At 44.5% G+C, this 23,103-nt stretch overlaps 1 protein-coding gene across 2 annotated transcripts in view; it reads right to left on the minus strand.

Annotated features, from left to right (window-relative positions):
• The window catches only part of gabra3 (gamma-aminobutyric acid type A receptor subunit alpha3), a 95,437-nt gene that overhangs the window by 30,539 nt on the left and 41,795 nt on the right, over positions 1-23,103 (minus strand). For both annotated transcript variants that reach the window (XM_076020270.1, XM_076020269.1), the window contains exons 3-4: positions 14,478-14,599; positions 11,818-11,885 (exon numbers count right to left, since the gene is read on the minus strand). In XM_076020270.1, the coding sequence (XP_075876385.1) occupies positions 11,818-11,885; positions 14,478-14,599 (190 nt within the window). The remainder of the gene's footprint in view (positions 1-11,817; positions 11,886-14,477; positions 14,600-23,103) is intronic.

Raw genomic sequence — 23,103 nt, forward strand, 5'->3', positions numbered from 1 at the left:
AAATATAAATACAACTGCATCAACCAAAAAACAAAAACAAAACAATAAAAACATGAAGCTTGTCAAGTCCTACCCCTGCTCCACTCTTCTAATAATATGTCTTGTAGGCAGAGAGCTTCATAGCGAGTCACGCAACATATATTTTTTTGTGTCGAAGCAAATGTGCAAAATGTTTTATGGAAACATTTTTGCTGCACAAACTCTTATGGACATCCAGCTCCTGTGACTCTCACATGTGGTTTATGTAAATATACTTTACTGGCCTCAATATTTCTCATGGAATGACTTATCAGAAAAGTGGCGCGGCCATCTGGGACATGGCTACGTGTTGTGTGTTCCCAGAACCAAAACCAGGGAGGGTGAAGCAGCGTTTAGTGACTCATGTGGAACAAAACCTATGGTCTGTCGAAACTGCTCATTTAAATCAGGCCTGAAATGTTTATTTTCAGAATTTCATGCTTTATTAAAATGTCATTTTATTACAATTATTTTATTATTATTTATTATTAATGAATGTAATTTTAGCTGTTTTTGTCTTTTAGATATTCTTGTTGCCTCTGACGTAGTCTTTGTGTCTTTGCCTTTGAAAGGCACATCCACCAGCCTGGTGAGTGCAGTGACAAAATGACGAGAGGGAAGGGAAATGAAGCTGAGGAAGCCGTGGCGAGAAGGTGTGAGGATGTAGCCCAGACCGGCTAAATCAGTCTGGATGTTTAAAAAGCCAAGGTGTCTGCTTCGGAATGGTTGCGTCTAATATCTGATAGAATATTAATGAAGAGTTTCATCCCAACTTAATGAGTTCATTAAATTTGAAAGAGTTTAAGCTCACATTTCAAAAACGTCATCACATTTTGGTCTTCACTTGCTTTCTGCTCACACAAACGGGCCTCGATATCTTCATTTAGCCCATGAGCCAGCGGTGTTAGTGAGGAATTTGTTCATTAAGGGCCATATCTGCCTTCTCGAGTGGTTTGCATTTGTAAGTGCTTTATATTAGGAAAACAAATAATCTGACTTTGCAGTCTCTTAGAATTTGAGATTCCTCTTCGCCCTCTCAGGAGGAAGAGTTCCTTATTGTCTTGGGTTCGTGCTTGGCTGCACCATGATTTTCATGTTCTGTTTATCTTCTTTAGCTGACTGCTTTGACAGCTGTGATTTAGTGCCCCTGACAAGATATCCTGCGAGAAAGCGCTTCCCCTGTTTAATGTGCAGGAATATTTAGTGTGATGTATGTTGCCATGGCTAGTTTTTGACACAACACTGTGATTAGCCTCCGTGGTGATGATAGAGACCACTTCCTGGAGGCACAGCATCCATTCACGGCTCCCCCAAAATTCACACTCTGGCCATTGTAATGATTAGTCAGAGATTAGATTAATGTCTTAACTGCTAATCTATCTTGCTCCTTTGGTTGTCAATTATCCCCCCTCGCTTCACTTCTCGTGCGTGGCGCAACCCCATCACCTGGGAGTTAAAAAACGAAAGAAAAAGATGAAAAAAACTGTCTGTGGTTCGCAATGAGCTGCGAATCCCACACTGACTCCAATTATATCCATCGTTCACCATGCTTCGGCGGCTCTGAGGCGAAAACATGTTTTTGCGCTTCACTTCAGATGCTAACATTTAGTTTCACAGATATAATTGAGCATGAACGAGAAGGTGGTGAGCAGATTCGCTGTGAACATGTGTACGGCATTAAAAACACGATGCATTTTTAAAGTCAAGAGCCATTATTTAATTATGACTGTTGTGAGCAACTGAGGTGGCGTACGTTTCAGAGGTGAACAAGTTGAAAACAAATGAACATAATCATGCCTGTGCGCAATCCCTGCAGCCACTTTTATGGTTCTGGTTCATGTGGCTTTTGGAAAATTGAATGCTGCACGGTTGGTTTTTAGTACCCAGGTTATAACTGGATTTTTTTTTTTAAAAAGTGTGCAATTTCTTTGTTCGTGAACTCCTTATATCCCAATTGCAGTGACTGATTTTGCTTCTTAAAAGAAAACAGTCTGTGCACTCAACTTTTCCTGGAAAATGGCAGCTTTTGACCAGTTGTGCAGGTTTTAACACTCACAGAAGGATAAGCTGAGCAACAATGTACCATATCTGTAAATGGAATACATATAATAACTATTCAACTCCATATCATCGAGCCTATCCCAGCAGTCCTTTCTGGATATCCTCACACACTGCTTCCTTGTTGCGTTATATGGTAGCAGTGACAGCCGGATACCAGCCAAAGGTGACGACATGTTTAATATCCCGTCTTGCTTTCTTATCAGTTTGCTCAAAATGCGATGGGTAAGCCATGTTTGAAAGACCAGGTTGGCATTTAAAAGTGCTCAATAAGCTACAGTGGTCTCAGCGTCCTTGGCTTAACAATTGCGGCTCTCTCTTTTTTTTCTTTTTTTTTTTGCTCTGTTGCAGTTATCAGAACCCAGTCAACTGATATTTTGCATGTGCAGATGATAAGGTCCATGCAAACGCAGTTTCGGCACCCTGGCTGTAGCTAAATGATGGGGATAACCGCGGTGCAAGACCAGGCCTAAGGTTTCTTGGTTCCCTCTCCATTAATTGGACCGCCCTTATTTCGTGATTAAATGTGCAATTAAAAGAGCCGTCCGTGCAGACTGCACGTCAGCAGGTTCCCACGAAGGAGATAACATACGAGCCTTGCAAGGCTGCAAAGATTGGTCGGTGGAAGATGACGGCTTTTCTTTCCATTTTCTGGCAAGACAAGAAAACCTTGGTGTGAGAGTAGCGAGACCCCCAGGCCTTTTTACTGTATCAATATTTCACTCTGGGTTGACTTCAAAGTCTTTTTGTTGTGATGGCATTTCATTGGACAGAAGTCTTCACTTGTTGTGGCAACTGTGAAGTGAAATTAACATATTAAACTGATCCTGTCATAATTTTTACCTGTTCACACATAGACTCATATTGACTAATTATGACAAGAGTGGAAATGGATTTTTTTTTTTAATCAAACCCACTCAGCGGGGCAGAATTAACCTTGGAGTGCAACTGGATCGCAGATATTTCAGACCTGAAATCAAACACATCCATCTTACCGGCTCTAATTAAAGTGTTTTCAGTCGATCTTTTGATTCCATCATTAATCAACACCCTTTGAGCTGTGACAAAGGTATGAAGCAAAGATGAAATCCAGGGAGCAGTGGTATACCTAGCTGCTGCTTAAGAGAATAGCGTGACTGACAGTAACTGGAGGGCCAGACCCAAGGACAACACTCAATTTCAGTACACAAAGTTTGAAGTGCATCTTGCACCTATAGGTGATTTGAGTGGTTGCAAACTGGCCTAAATGGCAGAAAAATAAATTTTAAAGAATGTGGGCTCATTTGATCTTGTTGTTTCCTTATCTTGCAAGGTGTCTTTTTTTGCCCAAAGGTTTTCCAGGGGCTGTTTTCTTGATGTGACTAAAATCCTCCAAATTTGAGATGCCTTTCTAATGAACACTTCTAAATGGGTAATATTTACGCTATGATTACACTGAGGAACATTGTGATTTGATGAATAGAAGGAGAGGAAAAACATCAAAACCTATTTTGGGAAATTGGCCTTATTACCTGAACTGTGTTCAGAATCTGGGACAAATCTTAAAAATTCTCACAAAAAGGTGGAGATGTTCCAAACCTTCCCTGAACAAGGTCAGCGTGATTGATGCAGGTTCTGTGAGGGCACTTTCAGGTTTTGGAGACTTAAGTCTCAGTTTGTCCCATTTACATTGTTTTGATCCACAAAAAACATAAAGTTTGAGATTTCTGAAGCAGTTGTGGGCTGGACAAAAAAAAGAAAAAAGTCCCACACACACAGTCGGGTAAACAGAGGTGAGATCAGGCCATCGCTGATGTCTTTGTCAGAGTGAGATTCAGTACAGTACCTGCGACAGCCTCAATCGCTTTTCATTTCATCACAGTGAGGCCTGTCAAATACCACTAGTGGGCCGTGACACTGCTTACATGTGAATGAGCCGCGACTCCATAGGTGGACGCAAAGCAGGAAGGAAAAAAAAATACATCAGCTGGAGAAGGGGGGTGGACAGGGGGCGCGCGCGGACACACACACACAAACACACGCACACGCACACACACACACACACACACACACACACACACACACACTTAACAAAGATTAGCGTCAAGATCCAAAACCCACGTTTCTGGTCTTGGTGCGACACGCTCCAGAAATCCGACGGCTCTGATCAACGTGCTGCGTCATTGGCCTAATATTCCAGTTCCTCAGTTGACTTCTTCCTCCCCCAACGGTGGTGGTGGTGGTGGTGGTGGTAGTAAGACGCTAAAAGGCAGATGTAACGTATTGGGGTCCAAGTGGAGGCTTGAAGAAGTAGCCCTCAGGGTGGGTGAGGAGCAGACATTTCTGGGACACTTGACGTTCCAGGGAGGGGTAATTGGAACGCTGGATACGCACGACGTAAAGTAAGAGATGCCTTGGGTATAGAGTGTGCTTTGTCTATATCTCAGCTCTTTTTACACAATGTCTGAGCGTTTATGCTCCTTGTTTGCAGCTAGAGTGTCTTCAGAGATTGCAAGCGGCACTCGGGCACGTCACAAATTTAGTTCCGACAAAAATATTTTGACAAAAATGGATCCAGTGAACCATCGAGCATCACTTCCTGTGGAAAATTCCAAATGTAAGTGCTGCCTGCATGAAACAGCTTTGGAACTGTACACTGTTAAGGGTACATTCCATTTATCTCGGAAGTCAGGCAGTTCAGGGCTGTGAACTACGTCACATCTGAGCTGCCAGTGTTCTAGCTGAGAGGTGAAAAAAGTCAAGACAATTACCGCAGTTGCTGTTGTTTGCACCTCCAGCACAAACCTTCGTGTCCTTGCACACTTTGGTAAAAGGTGAAGCAGCTTAGCTGTCGTTACACGCGGAAATGTTCGACGGAATTGCGAGCTGCTGCGACCGAGTGCGCCGCCACTTTGGGCCAACGTGACTAACAGGGTTTGTGATGGTGGGGTGAAACCCACGAGAACACGGGGAGAACGTGCACACTTTGATTCAAACCCTTTACCGTCTTGACACTTGGTATCTGAGTCACTTTCAATCACCCGGCTCATCCTCTTACCTCCCCTGCACGGCGCCACCTGGGGAGCAGTGTTAACAATTCAGCCCATGTTTCCAAACGAGTCTTCAGTGCATCAGCCTTCTGCAGACACCCTCTTTTGAAACATTTGTTTGACAGCTTCGGTTTGGCCTTTGCTTACACCGGGGAGAAAGGGGTTAATGACATGTACTTTAGCCCATCCATCATAGAAAGCGGGAGTGCTCTGCTCCGAGCGCGGCCTCGCTGTGACGGCGGTGGGTCCTCTGTCTTGTTTGAACCTTATAAATAATCTATGGAGCTGAAGCCAACAAAATGCTTGGACTGACGTTGAAATCAAAGTCGTCCGCGGTTAATGTACTAACTGTGCTCTAAGCAGCAGAGATAACGACACCGCTGCAAAGTCTAGTGGGCAACAGGAGCCTCCGCAGAATGCGAAGTAGCCCTGCCTGACACGGCTGATTTGGAATTAAATGTCAAGCACGAAACAGTGCTCTCCGATAGGCCCACGCCTTCTGCGGCCTTCCCCTCCCACAATGCAATACGCTTATCTAAGTCCACTAATCCTTCAGTGGTGTCCCATTCAATCTAAAACACAGCCTTTAATTTCTTCACGTCTTTTCAAAGCTTCGGCATGTCACCATTATTCACGGGTAACCTGTTTCATTTCCTCTGTAATGCGAATCCAATGTTTTAAGTGGGTCTTTCTTGCAGATATTAAACCAGCAGAGGCGAACTGAGGTTCACTTTATTGCTTAATGGTGAAAGTGGATTCCTTCGGCTGGGCTCCGTATTTAAGATTTTGAGAGGAGACACTGAAGCTTATTAAGGAGTTATCAAGGTTTATTCAGCAGCTTATTAAGGAATTCAAACGGGCGCCTCGATAAAACAACGATGGAGCAGCAACATGATGACCAAGAGAAGACTAAGCTGAAAGATTCTTAACAGCCTAAAGCTGATTTTCTCTGCGTTATTTTAATGACTGCATCGCGGCGCATAGTTAATCTGGTGAATTGTCTCAGATAAAGAACTCTCCTTTGGTGAGCGCATCAAGGAAATCTTTAAAGAGCTCCCCTCTACCTCTGAAGTACCTCCAGGATTAGCCATTTACTTTTACTTTTAACTGACCTAGATAAAGCCGTCCATGCTTTTGTTTCCCAGCACTGTTTACTGAAGCGCCCGACACTACGAGAGGCCGTCCAGCTCCGCGACGCGTCCGACTCATTCCCAGCTTGCTAGCCTGAAAACACATGAACCAGAAAACATGACTGCACGACCCTGACCTACTGTAGATTTGCCTGCAGTGCCAGAACTCTAGTGTCTTCAAAGCCCACATGAAAAAAATTACCAAAAAAAAAAAAAAAAATGCAAAATTGACTCCCCCACAGTGTATCACACAGTTTTACCTTGATGTGGAAACTGGATTCAGCTTTCTCGCACTATCGTCCTTGTCATTCTCTAAAGGAAAAAATGAGCCACACGCCCACTCGTTTCCAGGCTGCACTCCCTTTCAGAAATGGGCAATGATTTTTATGCATTTCAGACCGCTCGTTATGAGAGTCAGGAGTTCAGACCTTTTAATGTTGCGCTGTCTGCTAAATGGAAGCACATAAAGCCTTGTCCTTTGATTCCCCCGCAGGTCCCACTGCTGATCCGTGACCTCTGTGCTCTCCTGTGGAAGCGATGCCATCACCGTTGAGAAGGCAAATTGAAAGAATATGTAAACATTTGGAGCAACTTGCAACGGTAGGTGCTAATGTTAAGTGTACCCATAACCGTTCCCATCTATATAGGGTTATAAAAATACACTCTCATTCTCAATTCCTTACGTTTAGCATGAGGGCATCTTGCGGTAACTTTTTGTCCTCTGCCCGAAAACAAACCGAGGCAAAATAGAAGACAGAGGAAGGAAAAATGAGGGTTTTGTTCCTTCAGTGACTAAGTCCTGTTGATCCTCTGAAGCAAGACTGTGGAGAATCTACAGAGAAAATGCTTGAAGCCCTTTTGGCAGTGACTGTACGTCAGAAAACGCCGCAGTACTTCTATATTGATCGCTGAAATCCCCGGATCTGTGATTTTTATCTTGGTTTTCATGCATTGCTTTGTTTCGGATGAGTAAACATGTTCTGTCAAAAGCACTGCAGCAACAGTACGTACATCGCTCCGGGCGTGAGGCCGTGTTTCCGTGTCTGTGTGTGTGTTGAAGCATGATTCAGACTTTGACGGCAGACGGAAAGCGCAGAGTTGTGACCTCTCGAACCCTCTTTGATCACAGCATTCGTACAAGTGGGTCGCCATGTCCCGTGGAGCCGTCGCTCCCTGCCCCTGATTGTGCCGCGCGATGTTCGTCATTGATTCATGGCGTTGCCAAGTTGATTATGTGAAGGGAACGACAAAACCGCGGCCTCAATTGGATCCTGAGAGACCCTAAAGGTGATTTGTGCTGAGAGAGATAAAGTGCCGTCCATTGTTACAGGGGAAGGGAGCTCCTACACAATGTAAGTCAAGGGACGGCGTTGGCTAGAGTGCTCCCGACTGTGGCAGAAGTCGTCTTATTAGATAATGTGTGGGGATGCAAGTGAGGAAATTATAACAGTTAGTTGAAAAGATGCACGTAAGAACGTCCATCCAGAAACAATGGAAGCTTGCATGGACTCAACCTCTTGTGCAAAACTAAGCAGAAGCCAGAATGTGTGTTTTTAGGTTCTTGTTCTCAACATTAAGGTACATACAACAATGGCAAATGTGTTTGCACATCTCCCGCAATATCAACAACATTGATAAGTGAATATTGGAGATGTTTTTAATTTCCCTGAGGGAGTCCTCCCATGGGGATCAATAAAGTCTGTCTATGTCCACGTCTACAGTACAAGCATTCTGAGTTGGCCTGAGGATTCCACATCAAATCCACTTCTGTTGAGTTGCTATTATGAAGCTTCAATTAAAAGCCATCCAAATAGTTGATATTCAGAGTGAATATGCTGCAGTGGTGACAATTTCATCTGGGCTGTACGTCATGTTCACTTTTCAAGAAGAAAACAGAAAGACCCTGACCATTTTTCACCTTCTCTCACCAAAGGGTGCTCTTACCATGATCGTGGCCGATTACCAATCACGATCAAGTCTGTGTCTGCCACTTATGATAATTGTCATCCAACCAGCCTATCAGCCGATACACATCAGGTAGTTCTATTGAAACAAGCCAATTGATTGTTTGCTACGTGTTTCTTCTACAAACACTGTTTTCATCAGGGATTTGTTAATTGCTGGGAGAATGACTGGGTCCGTGTCACGCTGCTGCTTCTGACTACATCCTTCAACAATCTACATGAGCACAAACGGCGTCGACTACACGACTCCATGTCAGGCACTCCATGTTGATTGGATATGTTCATTACATGAGACCCCTCCCTGCGGCACAACTCACCAGGTTCTGTTCAAGTGCTGGATTTACTGTGACTGCAGCATAATGCACAATGAAATCAAACTGCTTCTCCAAACCCTCAGACATAGAGTGTCCGAAAACACCGCAGTCTGAGACACCCTTGCTTTGCCTTCCAATCTGACCTCCTGATAGGTCTTTTTTGAGAGCACCAGCTGATCACCGGTCCTTGAAAAGGGTCTGATAATGACTGGCGGCCAGTCGATCGGAGCATCTTCTACTGTCAACTGTGGCCTCACAGCTTGTCACTGAGTGAGGTGGCATGATGAATGTTGCCTCTCTCATGCGCAGAAAGCCCTAAACTACCTGCTTGAACTGGTAGTTGAAAAATGTGCCTGGTCCACTTTAAACATACTAGTGATGGGAATTCCAGCTCTTTTCAGAGAACTGGTTCTTCCGGCTCAGCTCACTAAGAAGAGACGGCTCTTTTGGCTCCCAAGTGGCTCCTTAGATTTTCTGTTGCTTCTTTTATTTTATGACCAAATTATGTGATATAAATAATTAATGTTCATGATATCAAAAATATTAAATGTGTATTACTTAGACACTCAACATGGAACACAGTACTGTAAAATAAATATAACATACCAAACAAACACCCACCCATATACAACTATGTACAAGTGAAAGAACCCATCAATGGACATCAAAATAAAAACAAAAAATTTGAACTAACAAAAAGCAGCTTTCAGCTAAATATTTTCAGTTTAGCCAAGATTGGCATTCCAAAAAACTAAATGTCAATCTTGTGTGTCTCTGTGTGTATATGGTATTCATTATTCTGTTCATCCTGTTTCTGATATCAATTTTCTTTGACATTTCTCTATCGCACAAAATCTCTGCTAAAACACCTTCTAAATCTCCGCCAACTCTGCGACTGGATATGGATCAACCCGTTTGCTGGTTTACTTCCGGGATGTACGTCATAACGTCTATTATCTGTGCCTTTTCTCCATCTCTCCCCTTCTCTGCTTTACTCTATGGTGCTCAGGGTTGAAGTGCTCAGCACAGATAGACAGTGCCACACATCTTGACTAATCTTGTGCGGCTTTTGCAAAAATAAACAACAAAACAAGCATGAAATAAATCTGTTGGTTTGAGGAAACGTACTGTCTTTTGCAGCAGAAGATGTATTTTCACTAAATGAAAAGATATGTAATCATATCTCTCTGTTCTGTTCCTATTAGTTATGTCAACCAGTTGATGTTGTACAGCACTGACTGAATTATAGGAGCTTAGAGTGAAACATTTCAAAAATATCTATTTGAATGAAGTGGACTGAAAAATAAGTAACTTCTGTTTGGATTTGCTCATAGTGAGTATTTCTATTTCCAGAAACAGTGCGTCCACCCATATGGTTTCTTGATTTCATCCTGACATCACAGCCGGTGTAAGAAAGAGGTGGGATCAAATGGGGCCATCGCCAAACAGGGATTTACGTTGATATTGTTTGCTGTGTGCTTTCTCACCATCAGAAACTACTGAATTTTTCAAAACGCAGGGCTTCTCGGCACCTGGAAGAATCACTCAAGACTTGCAAAATTAATATGCAAATATGATTAAGTATTGATCGCTATTTCCAAATGCATGAGAAGTCTTTGAGACTGTGTGATTATCTGGGAAAGACTCATGAAGCCATTGATCTGAGCAGCACAGCAGCAGGTTTATGCTGATAAAATATTAAAAATGATCTGAGTTGGTCTAAGCCTCACAACATGAGGCTCTCTGACGTTTGCATAGTCTTTGCATCATCTACCCCAAAAGAGAACCTAATCCACCCATTTCTTTAGCTACCGGTAATTTACCGTCTAACATACCCTGCTAACATAACAAACACAAATTAACTTCCATTAAAGCCCTTGTTTTCTCCCAGCCAGAATAATTAGCTGAGCGTAAAACCCAGAGATTCTGACAGACTTATGCAAAAGTTTGGATCTGACAGCCTGAACCTAAAAGACTCCTCAGACCTTCATGGGAAAAGTCTTATTAAAAAATGAAGCAGCCCTCGAGTGAGACCAAGAAACTCAAGTTCTCCAAAACCCACTAATCGCGTCTCTTCCCACAGGCTGTCGAACCAGCTCAGCGCTGAGCCGCTGAAACGACCCGCTGCTCAGGGCGGTCAATTAGAGCTGCATGATCAAATATGTCAAATGCTGCATAAGGTCCCGAGACAAAGCCTAAACTTATCTCCGGCATCTGCATTTACAGCTCGCCTGTGCTGGGCTAAAATGCAGTGGAAGTACCCACATCCTGTCTGGGAATGTGAGGAAAACACACTATGGATCAGTGGAGTGATAAACTCTGCCTACATCAGAGGGCGTCTTCTCATGCTGCTGCTCAGCATGAAGCCGATGAAAAAATAACGTTTCTGAAAGGCTTCTTGGTCCGTTGGCGGCACAGTTGCAATACGTTTTGTGTTCTGTTCAGGGTTTGAACTGTGAACTGCGCTGTGATGTCAGGTCCCAACGGCGCTTTTCAATACAATGCATGCGTGATGGGTGAGCTGAGCGCAGTCTGGAGGTAAAGTGATTTGTTTTCAAGTGGCTTCACATCAGTGGGAGTTTTATCAAACCCCTGTCAGAGGAAAAAGCACGCAGACAAGAGCTGTGGCCAGGCAATGGGGTCAAGGCGTCTGGGGCCACAATAACCTCAAAAAAGTAAGAGGAAACGCGAAGTAGAGCACAGAAAGTGATGTTTTACAATTGTATGCCCTATATTTTACTTTCAGCTGTTTTAAAGTGTTGAAGCTGGCTTTAGTTAAGGTTTTTTTTAAAGGGTAGATTCAAAACAACACTCTCAAATGACGACAATTTGAAGATTCAACATCACGACTGGTGACTGTATTGGCTGATTCTGCTTCTAACACTTTGTGAAAAAATATCCTGATTGAAGCCTCCTTTTTTTTTCTTCTTTTTTTTTACAAAGTTCCTGCAAAGCTAAGAAAGAAAAGAAAAAACCCTTTCAACGACAGGACGTTCGATTGCCAGCTACCGAGAACACATCAAGGCCTTCACATGGAGAGGACGGGAAATATTAGACTCAGCAGACATCAAATGTTTGCAATCCTGCCGCTGAAAAGGAACCTTATCGTCCTGCAAATAGAAAAAGGAGGCTTATTTGTCACCAGTCTGAAACGCTGAGTCCTCTCCCGGCGCATTTCCCCCCCCCCTTTTTTTTTCTTTAATCAAAGTCAAACGAGTAGACGGAGCGAGGATTGATGACCCGCTCGTATCTGATGACTCACGCTGGTGATTAAACACAGGAGGGGTAGAAGAGAAACACTCACCATGTCTGTGTCCGACACAGGCCCGAAACTCGTGACGTAGATGTTTGTCCTCACTTCTGTCACGCTCTCTGTGAGGAAACAACACAGAGAGACAAAAGCACGGGGGAGACATTTCAGCACAGTCGGTATTCAGGGAGCTCTCGCTGCTGCTTCGTCTGCGCTAAGCCGATTGTTTGTGTAACATGACAAGGAAGTCAGTCTGCTGGCATTTAGCTAAGCGGCTTCAGAAACATTTTCGACTGTAATCAAGGGTTAGAGGTGATGTGCCAGCTGAGGGAAATTGCGCATATCAGAAAGCTCAGTGATGACTATGTGCTAAGTACCCCAACGCTGTCTTTGTGCATCATTTCGTGGTAACTGCGTCCGTGCTGCGCCGCGCCGCTCACGCCGACGGTGCTCGGCCCATGACTCCAACATCCCAACATTTCAGGGCGAAGAGAAAAACGCTGCCGCGAGCTTCTTCACAGATGCTTTTTGAGAGCTTTCACTTCAGCGGAGCTGCCATTTGTTTTGCTCCGGCTACTTCTGTCCACTACAGCATGAAATGCGCTCCGGGCGAAGCCCAGATCTGTGTCTTTCGAAGGGGAGAAGTCATCCCCTTTGACCCAAAATAATTTTATTTGGCCTGCCTCAAAACATTTAACAGCTCCCGAGGGACTACTGGCTCAGGAGTAAAATGCAGCGGCTCAGCGTTAAGGCTGCCTTCCCTTGTGTATTGAAAAAAAAGAAAAAAAAGTGGGCACACTCTGCTGCCCTTGAACGTTTCTATGTATGAATTAGAACAAGCACTTTTCTGCTCTGTGTATTGCCACTGCGCGTTGTGACGCTCTAAAGGTGCCATTACACCTTTTCTTTCAACACGTTGGCAATAACAAACATGGGCACTCAGCTCAAAGCAATTTGGTCTCCGCCAAACTTCAAAAATGGTCTGAGCGCAACATTAACTAGGCCATGATCTCAAAAGTCCAGACCGAAGAACCCAATTTGCCCTCTGCAAGTGCGCAACGCATCAGCTCCTCTGGGCCAAATGTGAGAATCAGGCTTTTGGGCCGTCGGTGAGACAAATAGCTTCTCCCAGTGGCGCAACAACTGGTGAGTGATGAGCCTCTTCTCCAAAAGTGAACGGATCCTTGGCTCTAAGTGCGTCCCGTGTCTGAGCGGCCACCCACAGGTGAAGCCTCCGGTCCTTTGGCAAAGGGCCCTCTCGGGAGTGCAGGTCCGCTCCCACATTAATCATGATGCCGCGACACAAATAGCTCTCACAAATATGTGATTATCGCAACACCCAGTCAGCACTTTGCATGGCACGCATGGACTGGCGGTGGCTGGGGAATGTGCTGGTCTCTCTCTGTTTACAAGAAGCCACCGGAGCCTTGTGCAGGGCATATTAGGTGTCACTGAAAATGAATTTCCTTCGGCACCCTGCAGTTCCTGCTAAGTTTGTTTGGGTGGAACTCACACCACTGGGCGGACCGCGGAACAGAAAGTAGACTGGCGGTCTTGTTAGCGCTCGTGTAGAGGCATCTGACTTTGATCGAGGAGGAGCCCGGGATGGTGTGTTTGTTTGCGGGTAGATTGATAGCAGACGGTGTTAAAGAAGAGCAGGGGTATTTCAAAGCGGCAGAAGGATAATACTTCATCCGCTTTGGTTCCGTGGCATCACGTCGATCCGCTAGTTCACCCACCGCGCCCTGTCGTGCCCGGAGAGACCACAGTCGCGCTGGCCCCTCAGAGATGTGAAACCTCCGCACATAGGCAGGAAGTGATGTCACCGTCTAACGATGGCTCCGCTGCCTGAGTCCAGGTCATCCAGCCTGGTGGTTTCGGCCGCCTGGTAGCCACGCTCGTGGCCTCGGCATAGACGCAGCCGAGCAGAAATGACCATTCCAGCTGGCTGGCTGAGAAATGGCAAAGCCTGCCTGAGCATGTGGGCTCGCTGTCATGCAGTATGTTGTCCTTGGAGGGAACGGGGGTGAAATGGCATCAATTAGAGGGATTCCCTCCAGCATATGTGCCTATCTGCCATATGGGCATGATTGAACAAAAGACTTCCGCCCATCGAAGGGCAGACTCTTTTTCCAAGTGACCTTAAACTAATGTGTTTCAGTTGTCCTGCTCCTTCTTTTTGTGGCGCCGTGTCCACTAATGTCCTCCGGCGGCGAGCAGGTTTAAACGAGCGAACGTGTCAGGTGAGGAATTCTAAAAACAATGCACAAAAAGGGAACAAATAGACTGCCAAATCCGAGTGCAGAACCTCTTTCAGCTTATTGCAGATTTCTAAAGGGAATTGTGAGGTTGGAAAGCCGGAGATTGGGGTTACAGTGAAAATGGCACTGTAATGTGCTGTGCACATTGGTAAATGAGTGCAATGATGAACATTGCACCCAACAACAACTTATAATAACAAATTCTTGAATGACTTGTTAACAGGGAGAATGGCAGTGCTGACTTTGACACAGCGCCCCCAGCTGGCCTGGGGGTGACTGTCTACACTTATTAAGTGTAAGACAGGCTCTAATTGCACAGACCCTCACCAGGGCATAGGGCGTGCCACTCTCCTCATCACAAGCCAATGAAATATAAAAAATGATTATCACATTAGAAAAACTACCTATTGTGAACTTGAAAGCACTTTAAAGCAAACATTCATTGTTTCTTACCTCCCAGCCCTGGACGTAGCCTGTTGTCGTATCCATCCAGCAGCCTGTCAAGGATCCGGGTGAAAATGGTGATATTGTCTTTGCTGTCATCGGGCAACGGCTCTCTGTGACCGACCACTGCCCTGCAGGGGCCAAAACAAACGCAGGACATACAAAATGTAGCACAAACTAGAATATATTGTTACCCGAAGGCTCTGGAGGCTGGCTGGTCCTGCAACAAATCTTTATTGAAACAATACAGATGGTACTTTTACATTTTGTTTTAAAGGTCAGTTTTATATTGAAACTCAAGATGATAATGGTGCAAATGGGGTTTGCTTTTGTAAAGAAGCTTTAATTGTTCCCCCCACTCATATCTCAGGTTAATGATCAGCCTCAGGCTGTAATCAATATTTGAATAACACCATTTGGCTGAGTTTGTTTTCTTATACAGACGCCTTTATAGAGTGAAACCTCCACATATATCAACACACTGTAAAATTTACTGTAATTAATTCTTCCTGCCAAGGAAATAGAGTGTATTATTAATGAATCCTTCGTATGATCATCGTCCACATATCACCGGCTGGTTATTAATTCACACTGTCCACAATCCCCGGTGGAGCAATGTTTTGAGGAGATGAAAAGGACGCTATACTGTACTGTACGTGAAACACTGATGAGTTAATGAGTAGCGGCTTTAATTAAACTTAAATCCCCCGAGGAGCCGACCTACGATATCCAAGTAATAACCCTTCAAAAAGCAGCCCAGACCCTGATGCGCTATCGCACAAACAGCATTGTTCGTCCCCCTTCCAGCACTTGATTAGCAACAAGAGTATTTTTTTTTCTTCTGGTGAAGGGGCAGCCCGCTCTCTTAACAAATCTGTTTTTGGTGAGGCAGCTTGGACGGAGGGACTGCAGCCTAATATGCCCTGTAACGCCCTCTCAACGTGAGAGTCCTTCACAGCCACGACCTCATCTGTTAAAATACCCAGTGGTGACAGGCAGGACTCGGGGTGCACGCTGCAGTCAGTTTGGGGCGCACGGTTCAAAAAAATAATTGCTGCACGCTCTGGGCTTGTTAAAACACTTGTCATTTGGAGGCATTTGTGCAAATTACTTCACTCCAGCTAAGTGGCTATTACATGATTATTTATGAGGGTATTAATGTGCTGGTGGTATATAGAATAATAATCACAGGCTTTAGGATTTCTGATCCATTAAAAAAAAACACCTCCAATATATACAGCATATGTATGTATTTTAGTCAAACTAGGTTTATAATAGCATTTTGAATGCAGCACTAACGCCACAAAGCCAACATTATAGGCTTTTTGCTTCATTACATAGGTTTAAATTACATCTTTGTTTGTTTTTAACCAATAGTTTTTGTAGCTGGTCTTGAACAAAATATACTAAATTTTGGGCAAAACATTATTGGAGTTTGATGAATAAAAATGCCATTTTTGTTGGTGGAAATTCTCAATTCTTGTCAAGATTCTTCATGAGCCTCTCACTCCATCAGTGCAGGGTAGTAAGCAGAGCTGACAGGCAAGTGCTCCAAACTGAGATATTGTCAACTTGAATTTTTTTGGCTTCAAGAGGGAATATTAAAAATGACTAGAAAAAGTGAGTTTTGTAAAAAGTCTTGAGTTTGGTGAATTTCCATCAAATAATCTTTGGAGTCAGACAGGAATACCTCACAAACGGCTTCCTTGTAAAAGAAGTAACACAATACATAAACGTCACATGTTGTGGTCCACAACTTCCATCTCCTACCAGTGACAACTGTCATTGCATCATTCATTATTAATGTATGCCCTCGGATTATTAGAAAATAAATAACTGAAAGAAATCTAGGGGTTTTGTACTTCTGCGATGCTGCGGGGCAAAACATGCTGTCGTGATTGGTTGCTTGCGGTGTCAGAAGACACGCTCGCCCCCTCCTTCACTGTAATCTCTGCAACGAGGCTGCAGCGTCAGGAGTGTTTGCACCATTGCGCACGCTGTCACCGCGTCGGGCTCGGGTGGTCAAACGAGTCGACGGCAGCCGAAATCTGGCGAATTACATGTTTAAGAAGAAAGTGCTGCTGATTAGCCAGATGATGTCAGATATAAGAGGCTCAGGGAGGGCGCAGTGCGCTCCGCCGAGACTGAGCCTTTTAACACTAAGCTCACGATTTGCACTTCACTGGGTTGATGTATTCTGCGTGTCAGGACGGGCACCTCAGCGCATAATCAACCACTGCCAGGAATTTGTTCGAATGTGGCAGTTTTACAGAGTTGCTCATAAATATTTGAAGGAAATATACGTTTCTTCATTTAGGCTCCTTATCAAAAAGTGACAGGCGTTGCGCGTCTGAGGCGGCTTAGGCTCGGCGCGAAAGAAAAAAAAGAAAAGAAAAGAAAAAAACCCAGCAGATACAAAACGCTTTGGAGAAGCCTGGAATGAGTCTGAACTGCAATAGGTGATATCTCTCTTAGCATGAATCACATATCAAACAAAAAGCCTTTGTGGCCTCAAAAATTTTTTTATTCAAAAATTCAAAAATTAATGAGAAACGGTTTTCTTCTTTGGGGGGGGGGGGGGGCATTCTGTCTGCACCACACTCTTTCAAAACATTAACTTCAGAAAAAACTTGGTGCACCGCAAAGCATCTGTGTGTTTTTGAAAAGATGGAAAAAAAAACTTTGCACACACACGGGCATATGCCAGCATGAGCCAGCTGTTTCAATTCCCTGATGAGAACAGGGATATCGGACTCCCCACCCCCAAAATTTGACATCACTTTGGTTAAAACACACACTTTTCATAATTGCCACAGCTGCTTGTTTGACACCTGCAGTCCCCGTCGCTATTCGACATGGGCGTCGAGCTGCCTCGCAAGGACGGAACAGCCATTGTATTTCTGAGCGGTACACATACATCTAAGGGGAAGCAACGAGCTCTGTGTCAACAGGAGACAGTGAATTAAACGTTCGCCAGAGTGTTGCCTGAAGGAGAACAAGCAGCAAAAGCGAGGGAGGAAGCAGTGATACTGTATGTGTGAACACTGAAGGTGGGAGTGAACGGTGCTATTATGCTGGATACATATGGTACGGTTAGCTATTTGAAGCTGTAGAAACAATCGTGCTTTGCGTACTTTTTTGTAAAGCAATAACTGTGCTTGCATGGACCTCAGTATCCTGAGTTGCTTGTGTTTACACCCTGGAGAACCTGCATGTTCACATCGCTGTGAACATGCATTTTCTGCCTTCTTCACATGGCGTGTTATTTGCACAGGCGCCTGGTGCGTTTACTGCTATAGGTCAACATCTAAACCGAATTACGTGACGTTTTGTATGTGCGCAAAAATAAACACAACACGAAAAAAAAAAGAGCAGGAATCAGGAATCTGAAGTCCATGTCTTTATCTTTGTCAAATAAACAAGTGGCAAAATACTTTTAAGAACACTTCCCATTTCCTTTCAATGCTAAATCTGACACCTCTGGCCTGTGCGAAAGCAGAATTTCGGTCACACACACACATAGTACTTATCTTTTGACGCTACCACGCTGTCACACCGCATTATTGCACGCTCGCTATCAAGTCAGAAGCGCGCCCTGCCATTTGATCGCGCGTTGGCTGGCATTTGGCAAGCGTCCCTCTGAGGGATTTATATGCTGCAAAATTCCCCCCCCCCAAAAAAAAAAATGAGTGAAGAGATATGAGTGTGAGGATATTTTGTCTCGCCTGGGTTTGAGCAGATGGAGTAAACATTTCTCCCAGATTCCCTCTCTTTTCTTATGCTCTCTCTTTTTTAACGACTTATGTGTGACATTAATAATACAGATGTTCAAGCTCCCGGGGCCTCACAAACGGCTTGCAGCTGCTGAAAAGCTTGTCAAGACACTCACTGTACAGCGAATCTTACCGACACCGCGGCTGCTGCTGCAAAAACTCACATGTGATTCGCTGCAGACTGAAGGAGCAGAGATGATTAGCACGCCGAGGTTGCGTGGAAGATTAAGTCCGGGTCTAACGAGATGCTAGTTATTAGCATGCACAACGTGCCCGGCTCATAACGTGAAAATTATGAGCTGCTTGGTTTCTCTCTCTCTCTCTCTCTCTCTCTCTCTCTCTCTCTCTCTGACTTGTAGCATTATCAGGAATTAAGGCTGCATCATCCTCTGCCAGGGTCAGCTGCTCTGGTCTCTAAACTGCTCTATTAGTCCTCCGTCATGGCTAAATAACCTCTGGCATCCCGAAAGCAGACACCAGAATGTATCAAAATATTCAATTGTTTACCACCTAATTGAACACATGTGAAGAATCTTTTAAAGAGAACGGTCTGACATTTGAAAAGAACTGCGACTGATGAGTCATCCCTCAGTGTTTGCGACAGAGGAATCACCGCCGCGTCCAACCAGAGCTCAGGCTTAATGGAGTGCTGGAATGTGCTCACCGGAGGTCGGTCTCACTGGCAGACGTTCAAAAACGTTCTTCTTTTCTTTTCATTTCTTTTGTTTGCTCAAATTATTTAAACCATTAAATTGAATTTTATTTAGAGGGAGAAAGCTTGATTCTGGGATTTTGAGGTTGCACATGTTCACGGTTGACAAGGCACAAATCAGAGGCAATGTTTTTGGCCGAGGGTATTTCGTGTCTTGCGACACATCTTCCCCTCAGATGTGTACACGCTCTGGATTGAAGTATCGCCCCAGCAAAAATCAAGGCCGTTAATTGGCCGTCTTCTGCAGTAGTCACCTCTTTAATTATTGCTCAGCTGCACCGGATTTGCGCCGCTCCTCCGCCAAAATGAACGAGGCTTTTTCTCTCTCGAAGATGAAAGACAGGGTATATTTTGGAGTCTGTAAAATATTTAACTCCAGTGCAAACACGAACCATTTAGAAGAGCCCACAGATTTGCACAGCACTGAATGCATACTGGCCTCTTCTTTGTCCCTTTGCTTTGTTCGCGACTTTGTCTACTTGTAGCATTTTATTCAAATACATTTGCCGGATGTCAGAGATGTTTCTCCTTCGGAAAAGATGGACGGAACTTCAGGTTTCAAAGAGAAGTTCAATGCGGGAGAATCAAAAACCGGTATTCTGTTGTATGACCAGCAGGGACCGCCAAAATTGGTCGTAAAAAGGCTAAGAATGACTGGCTGTCACTACTGACAGGAGTCTTAAGTTGATAGGTTGCAACCTGGTTAAAATTTGTATTGTTGGTCTAATTCACTAGTATATAAAAAAAAAAAAATCATCAAATAAGTTCTAACGTCCATTTTATCTGCTTTGGTATAACTGTGAGTAGAATTGTAGCCTTAGCTAAAGTTTAGTGGCTAACTAGCATAGTGGGCTTCCTGGTGGTAACTCATACTCCAACAACTGCTCACCTCCGATACTACCCACACATCAAAATGTGAAGACCTCGGGTTAAAAAATGGACCGGAAGCTTAAGATAGTGCTGACCGGAAATATTAATCTCTGGGCATCTGAACAAGTATTTGTAAACAAATGGCTGACGTCACGATGACTCCATCCATCTTTATATATAAATAGTCTCTCTCTATATTTATATATGTATATAGACTAGATTTTTGGACTGTTGGGGAAATAACATTGTGTGGGCTGAGCGTTGTGAGTGGAGTTGGCATGGTAGTGGGGACTGGATCTGTTCCAAGGCAAGGGATCCACTGAACCAGTCTGACAGGTGAGGGACCGCAGGCTTGGCTGGGGTAGAGATGGAGTGGCGTTCTCTCAGGGCACCAGCTGCCAGCCAGCCAGCCAGCCAGGAGCTGTGTGGAGAAGAGGAATGAGCGGAGAAGCCAGAGGGAGGGACGCGGTAATGAGAGCCGTCCGGGTGGCGGCGGGAGATGAAGGCGCTTGAGGAGCTGGCAAAGTGGCGGCAAATGGACGCGAGGAGGAGCACCCGCACGAGCCGCGTGCGTGCGAGGGCGCGTTTCTACGTGACGGCGAGTGATTTGACTGGTAATTTCATCCCGTGTCCTTGAGGAAGCTGAATATTTGAAGCACTTTGGAACAGTTTGATTAAACCCTCCCCGCGCCACGCAGGGGTACTCACATTTCAATATAAAGCTGGAACAAGGGGGAGGTAAAGCCTAGCGGAAAATAAAAAAAATTAAAAGGTTCAGTGTGAAGGATATGAGTGGATTGAACGTAAGGAAATGTAGATTTCAATTAACCTTTTCCGAGGTATGAAATTGCCCAGGCCCCTTGTTTTTTGTGTGTCTTTGACTGAGCGTTGAGCCTGGCGGCCTCTCCTCTCTGTCCAGCACCCACACCGGAGGAAGAGAACAAAGCAACACTGGCCCTCTCATTGTTCTCAGAGAAAAAAAAAAAAAAAATGGTCACGGTAACAGGTGGACACGCCACATTGAGATACTGTATTACATTCTGTCTCTCTGGCATTGAACCTATAGAGTTGTTAGAATTGTCCATTTCATCTATTGAGTATTTAACTGAGATTATACAGATTTCTTTTTAAAAGGGGGAAACAAGAAAGTTGTTAAAAAAATGAAAAATAAATCTTAGAAAATCTGCTTGTTCCAGTACAGTGGTGCACCAAACTGTGCAAACACATCCACCACTGATAGGCTTGATCTGCTAAGATTTTATTATCCATAAAATTTCATACATTTATAACCATATTCCCCCAGAAACCATAATGATTTTTGGCTTGTAACGGGGAGAAAGGTGACCCAGCTCAGAGGACAGATGTCGCGCCCTGCTGGCCTTCACATTGGACTGTACAAGTAAAAAACACACCTCTCTATCTACGCCACTGACCTAGTTGGCTTCTTCGGAAGTCGGGCAATAAGTGCGGCTGTTGTCAGGTAAAGTGTTGCTTTAAAACGAGGGCTGTTCTAGTGAGAGGGTGTCAGGCAGGCAACCAAACCAATTCTAGGCTGGCCAGGCCCACTGTGTCAGTGGCAGGGGTCCCATCCATGCTGTTACGAGTCCGATGAGTTTCTGCATCATTTTAAGGCGGAAAAACGACTCTCACGCCAACTGACTTCATGTCCTCTTTCACTACATCCATCCATCCATCCGTCTCTGGCCTTCTTCTGCTGTCATGATAAGGTCCACAAATGCTGCAATTTCTTGTTACAGTTTAGTCTGGTTCAATGAAAAGGTGCAACTGTTGCACCGTTCTGGTTCACAGCGAAAAATAAATCTAAGAATTTCTCAAACTCCTCACCGAGATGTTTGACTGGTCTGTTGGTCTGATAGCGACACGATAGTAAGAACCAGGTGAGCTAGTCCAGAAATAAAACCACAGCAACAAAAACAAAAAACTACAAAAACTTTTTCTTCGTCCTCTCTGGTTCTCTGCCGTCCAAGCAACCAATGGATTTCTGGCGCATCTCCAATTCAAAGTGCACGCTTCAGAAAGCCTCGCCCAGCTACCTTGTTTCTCTCTGGTTAGTCGGCCTGTTTTGGAGGGATGTCAAAGCTGCGAATGACTGATAAGAATCCTGATTTCCATCCACTCCTGCAGCCTGGGTGAACCGCACACGCACACACACGCACACACACACACACACACCCTGAACTGTCTCGCCGCTGAGTACTGGGGGCAAGTGAAATGGAATTGGAGGGGATTAGCGAGGCTGCTCACAGCGTTGTGAGGAAGATATAATGGAGGCTGATGGCTGTTCTTGACTGCAGTTACAGGGGCCACTGGTTTATTTATTACAGGCATGTATGTGGGAACAAATTTTTAATGCAGCCCCTCCTTCCTTTCAACTAAATCCCAGCAGGAGGGGGAGGGGCGGGCGTCAAATGAAGACATTCCTTATTAATAAATAGAAAACTACTGGGTTGAGTTGCATGCATGAGTTAACCTTTTAGAGCACAATTAATCTTCCTCACCAGATCCTCCCGCCCGCTTTCTCTCGCAGTCAACTAACAATATGCCGCTAATGTTACGCGGCGGCTCATTATGCAGCATATTGTCTCATAGCCGTGGATGTCTTGTATCATTCAAAGGGCCGACAATGTGACTGATTTCCTTTCTTTTCGCTTCCTTCCACTGTCTCCCGAGCGCCTGCGGTGGCTGATAATAGGCACACCAGAGCAAGTGAACAGTGGGGATATAATAGCTGCCGGTATGCTGTGGCCGTGACTGGCTCCACTGTGGCGTCTGTAGTTAATCACCTGGGATACTGGTCGTCATGGTAGTTCTGGCACTCGCTTCAGGTTGTAGGTTTACAAGAGAAGAGCACACTTTTCGAACTTGTTTGAAAACGAGTCGCTGGAATCTGCTGCTATGTAAAACTTTGCAATGTATGACATCGTACATACAGAGTTTGATGACGGTACAAGTGACTCCCAGTCACTTGTCAATTTGCTGTGTTCTCGGCCAGGCGTAGCGGTTTTCCAGTCAAGGAAAGCTCTGCTATCACGGTTTTTCATATAGATGAGCATCAATCTGTGAAAAAGCAAACTTTAAACATAACAGTTTGTTGGTTTCTTTTTGTTCACAGTAATTTCTAAAAAAATAAATAAAAAATAAAAAAATCCTTGCAGTTTTGGTCAGTTGGTAGTTCACATAAAATTGCAGCGGTAAAGTGAGAAAAAGATTCTTCTGTTTCCCTAAAAATCCATGTATTTTTGGCATGCTTCTGCATAGT

Source organism: Nelusetta ayraudi, unplaced genomic scaffold (assembly GCF_046127955.1).
Source record: "Nelusetta ayraudi isolate G7.1 ecotype Tasmania unplaced genomic scaffold, CSIRO-AGI_Nayr_v1 ptg000011l, whole genome shotgun sequence".
Lineage (NCBI taxonomy): Eukaryota > Metazoa > Chordata > Actinopteri > Tetraodontiformes > Monacanthidae > Nelusetta > Nelusetta ayraudi.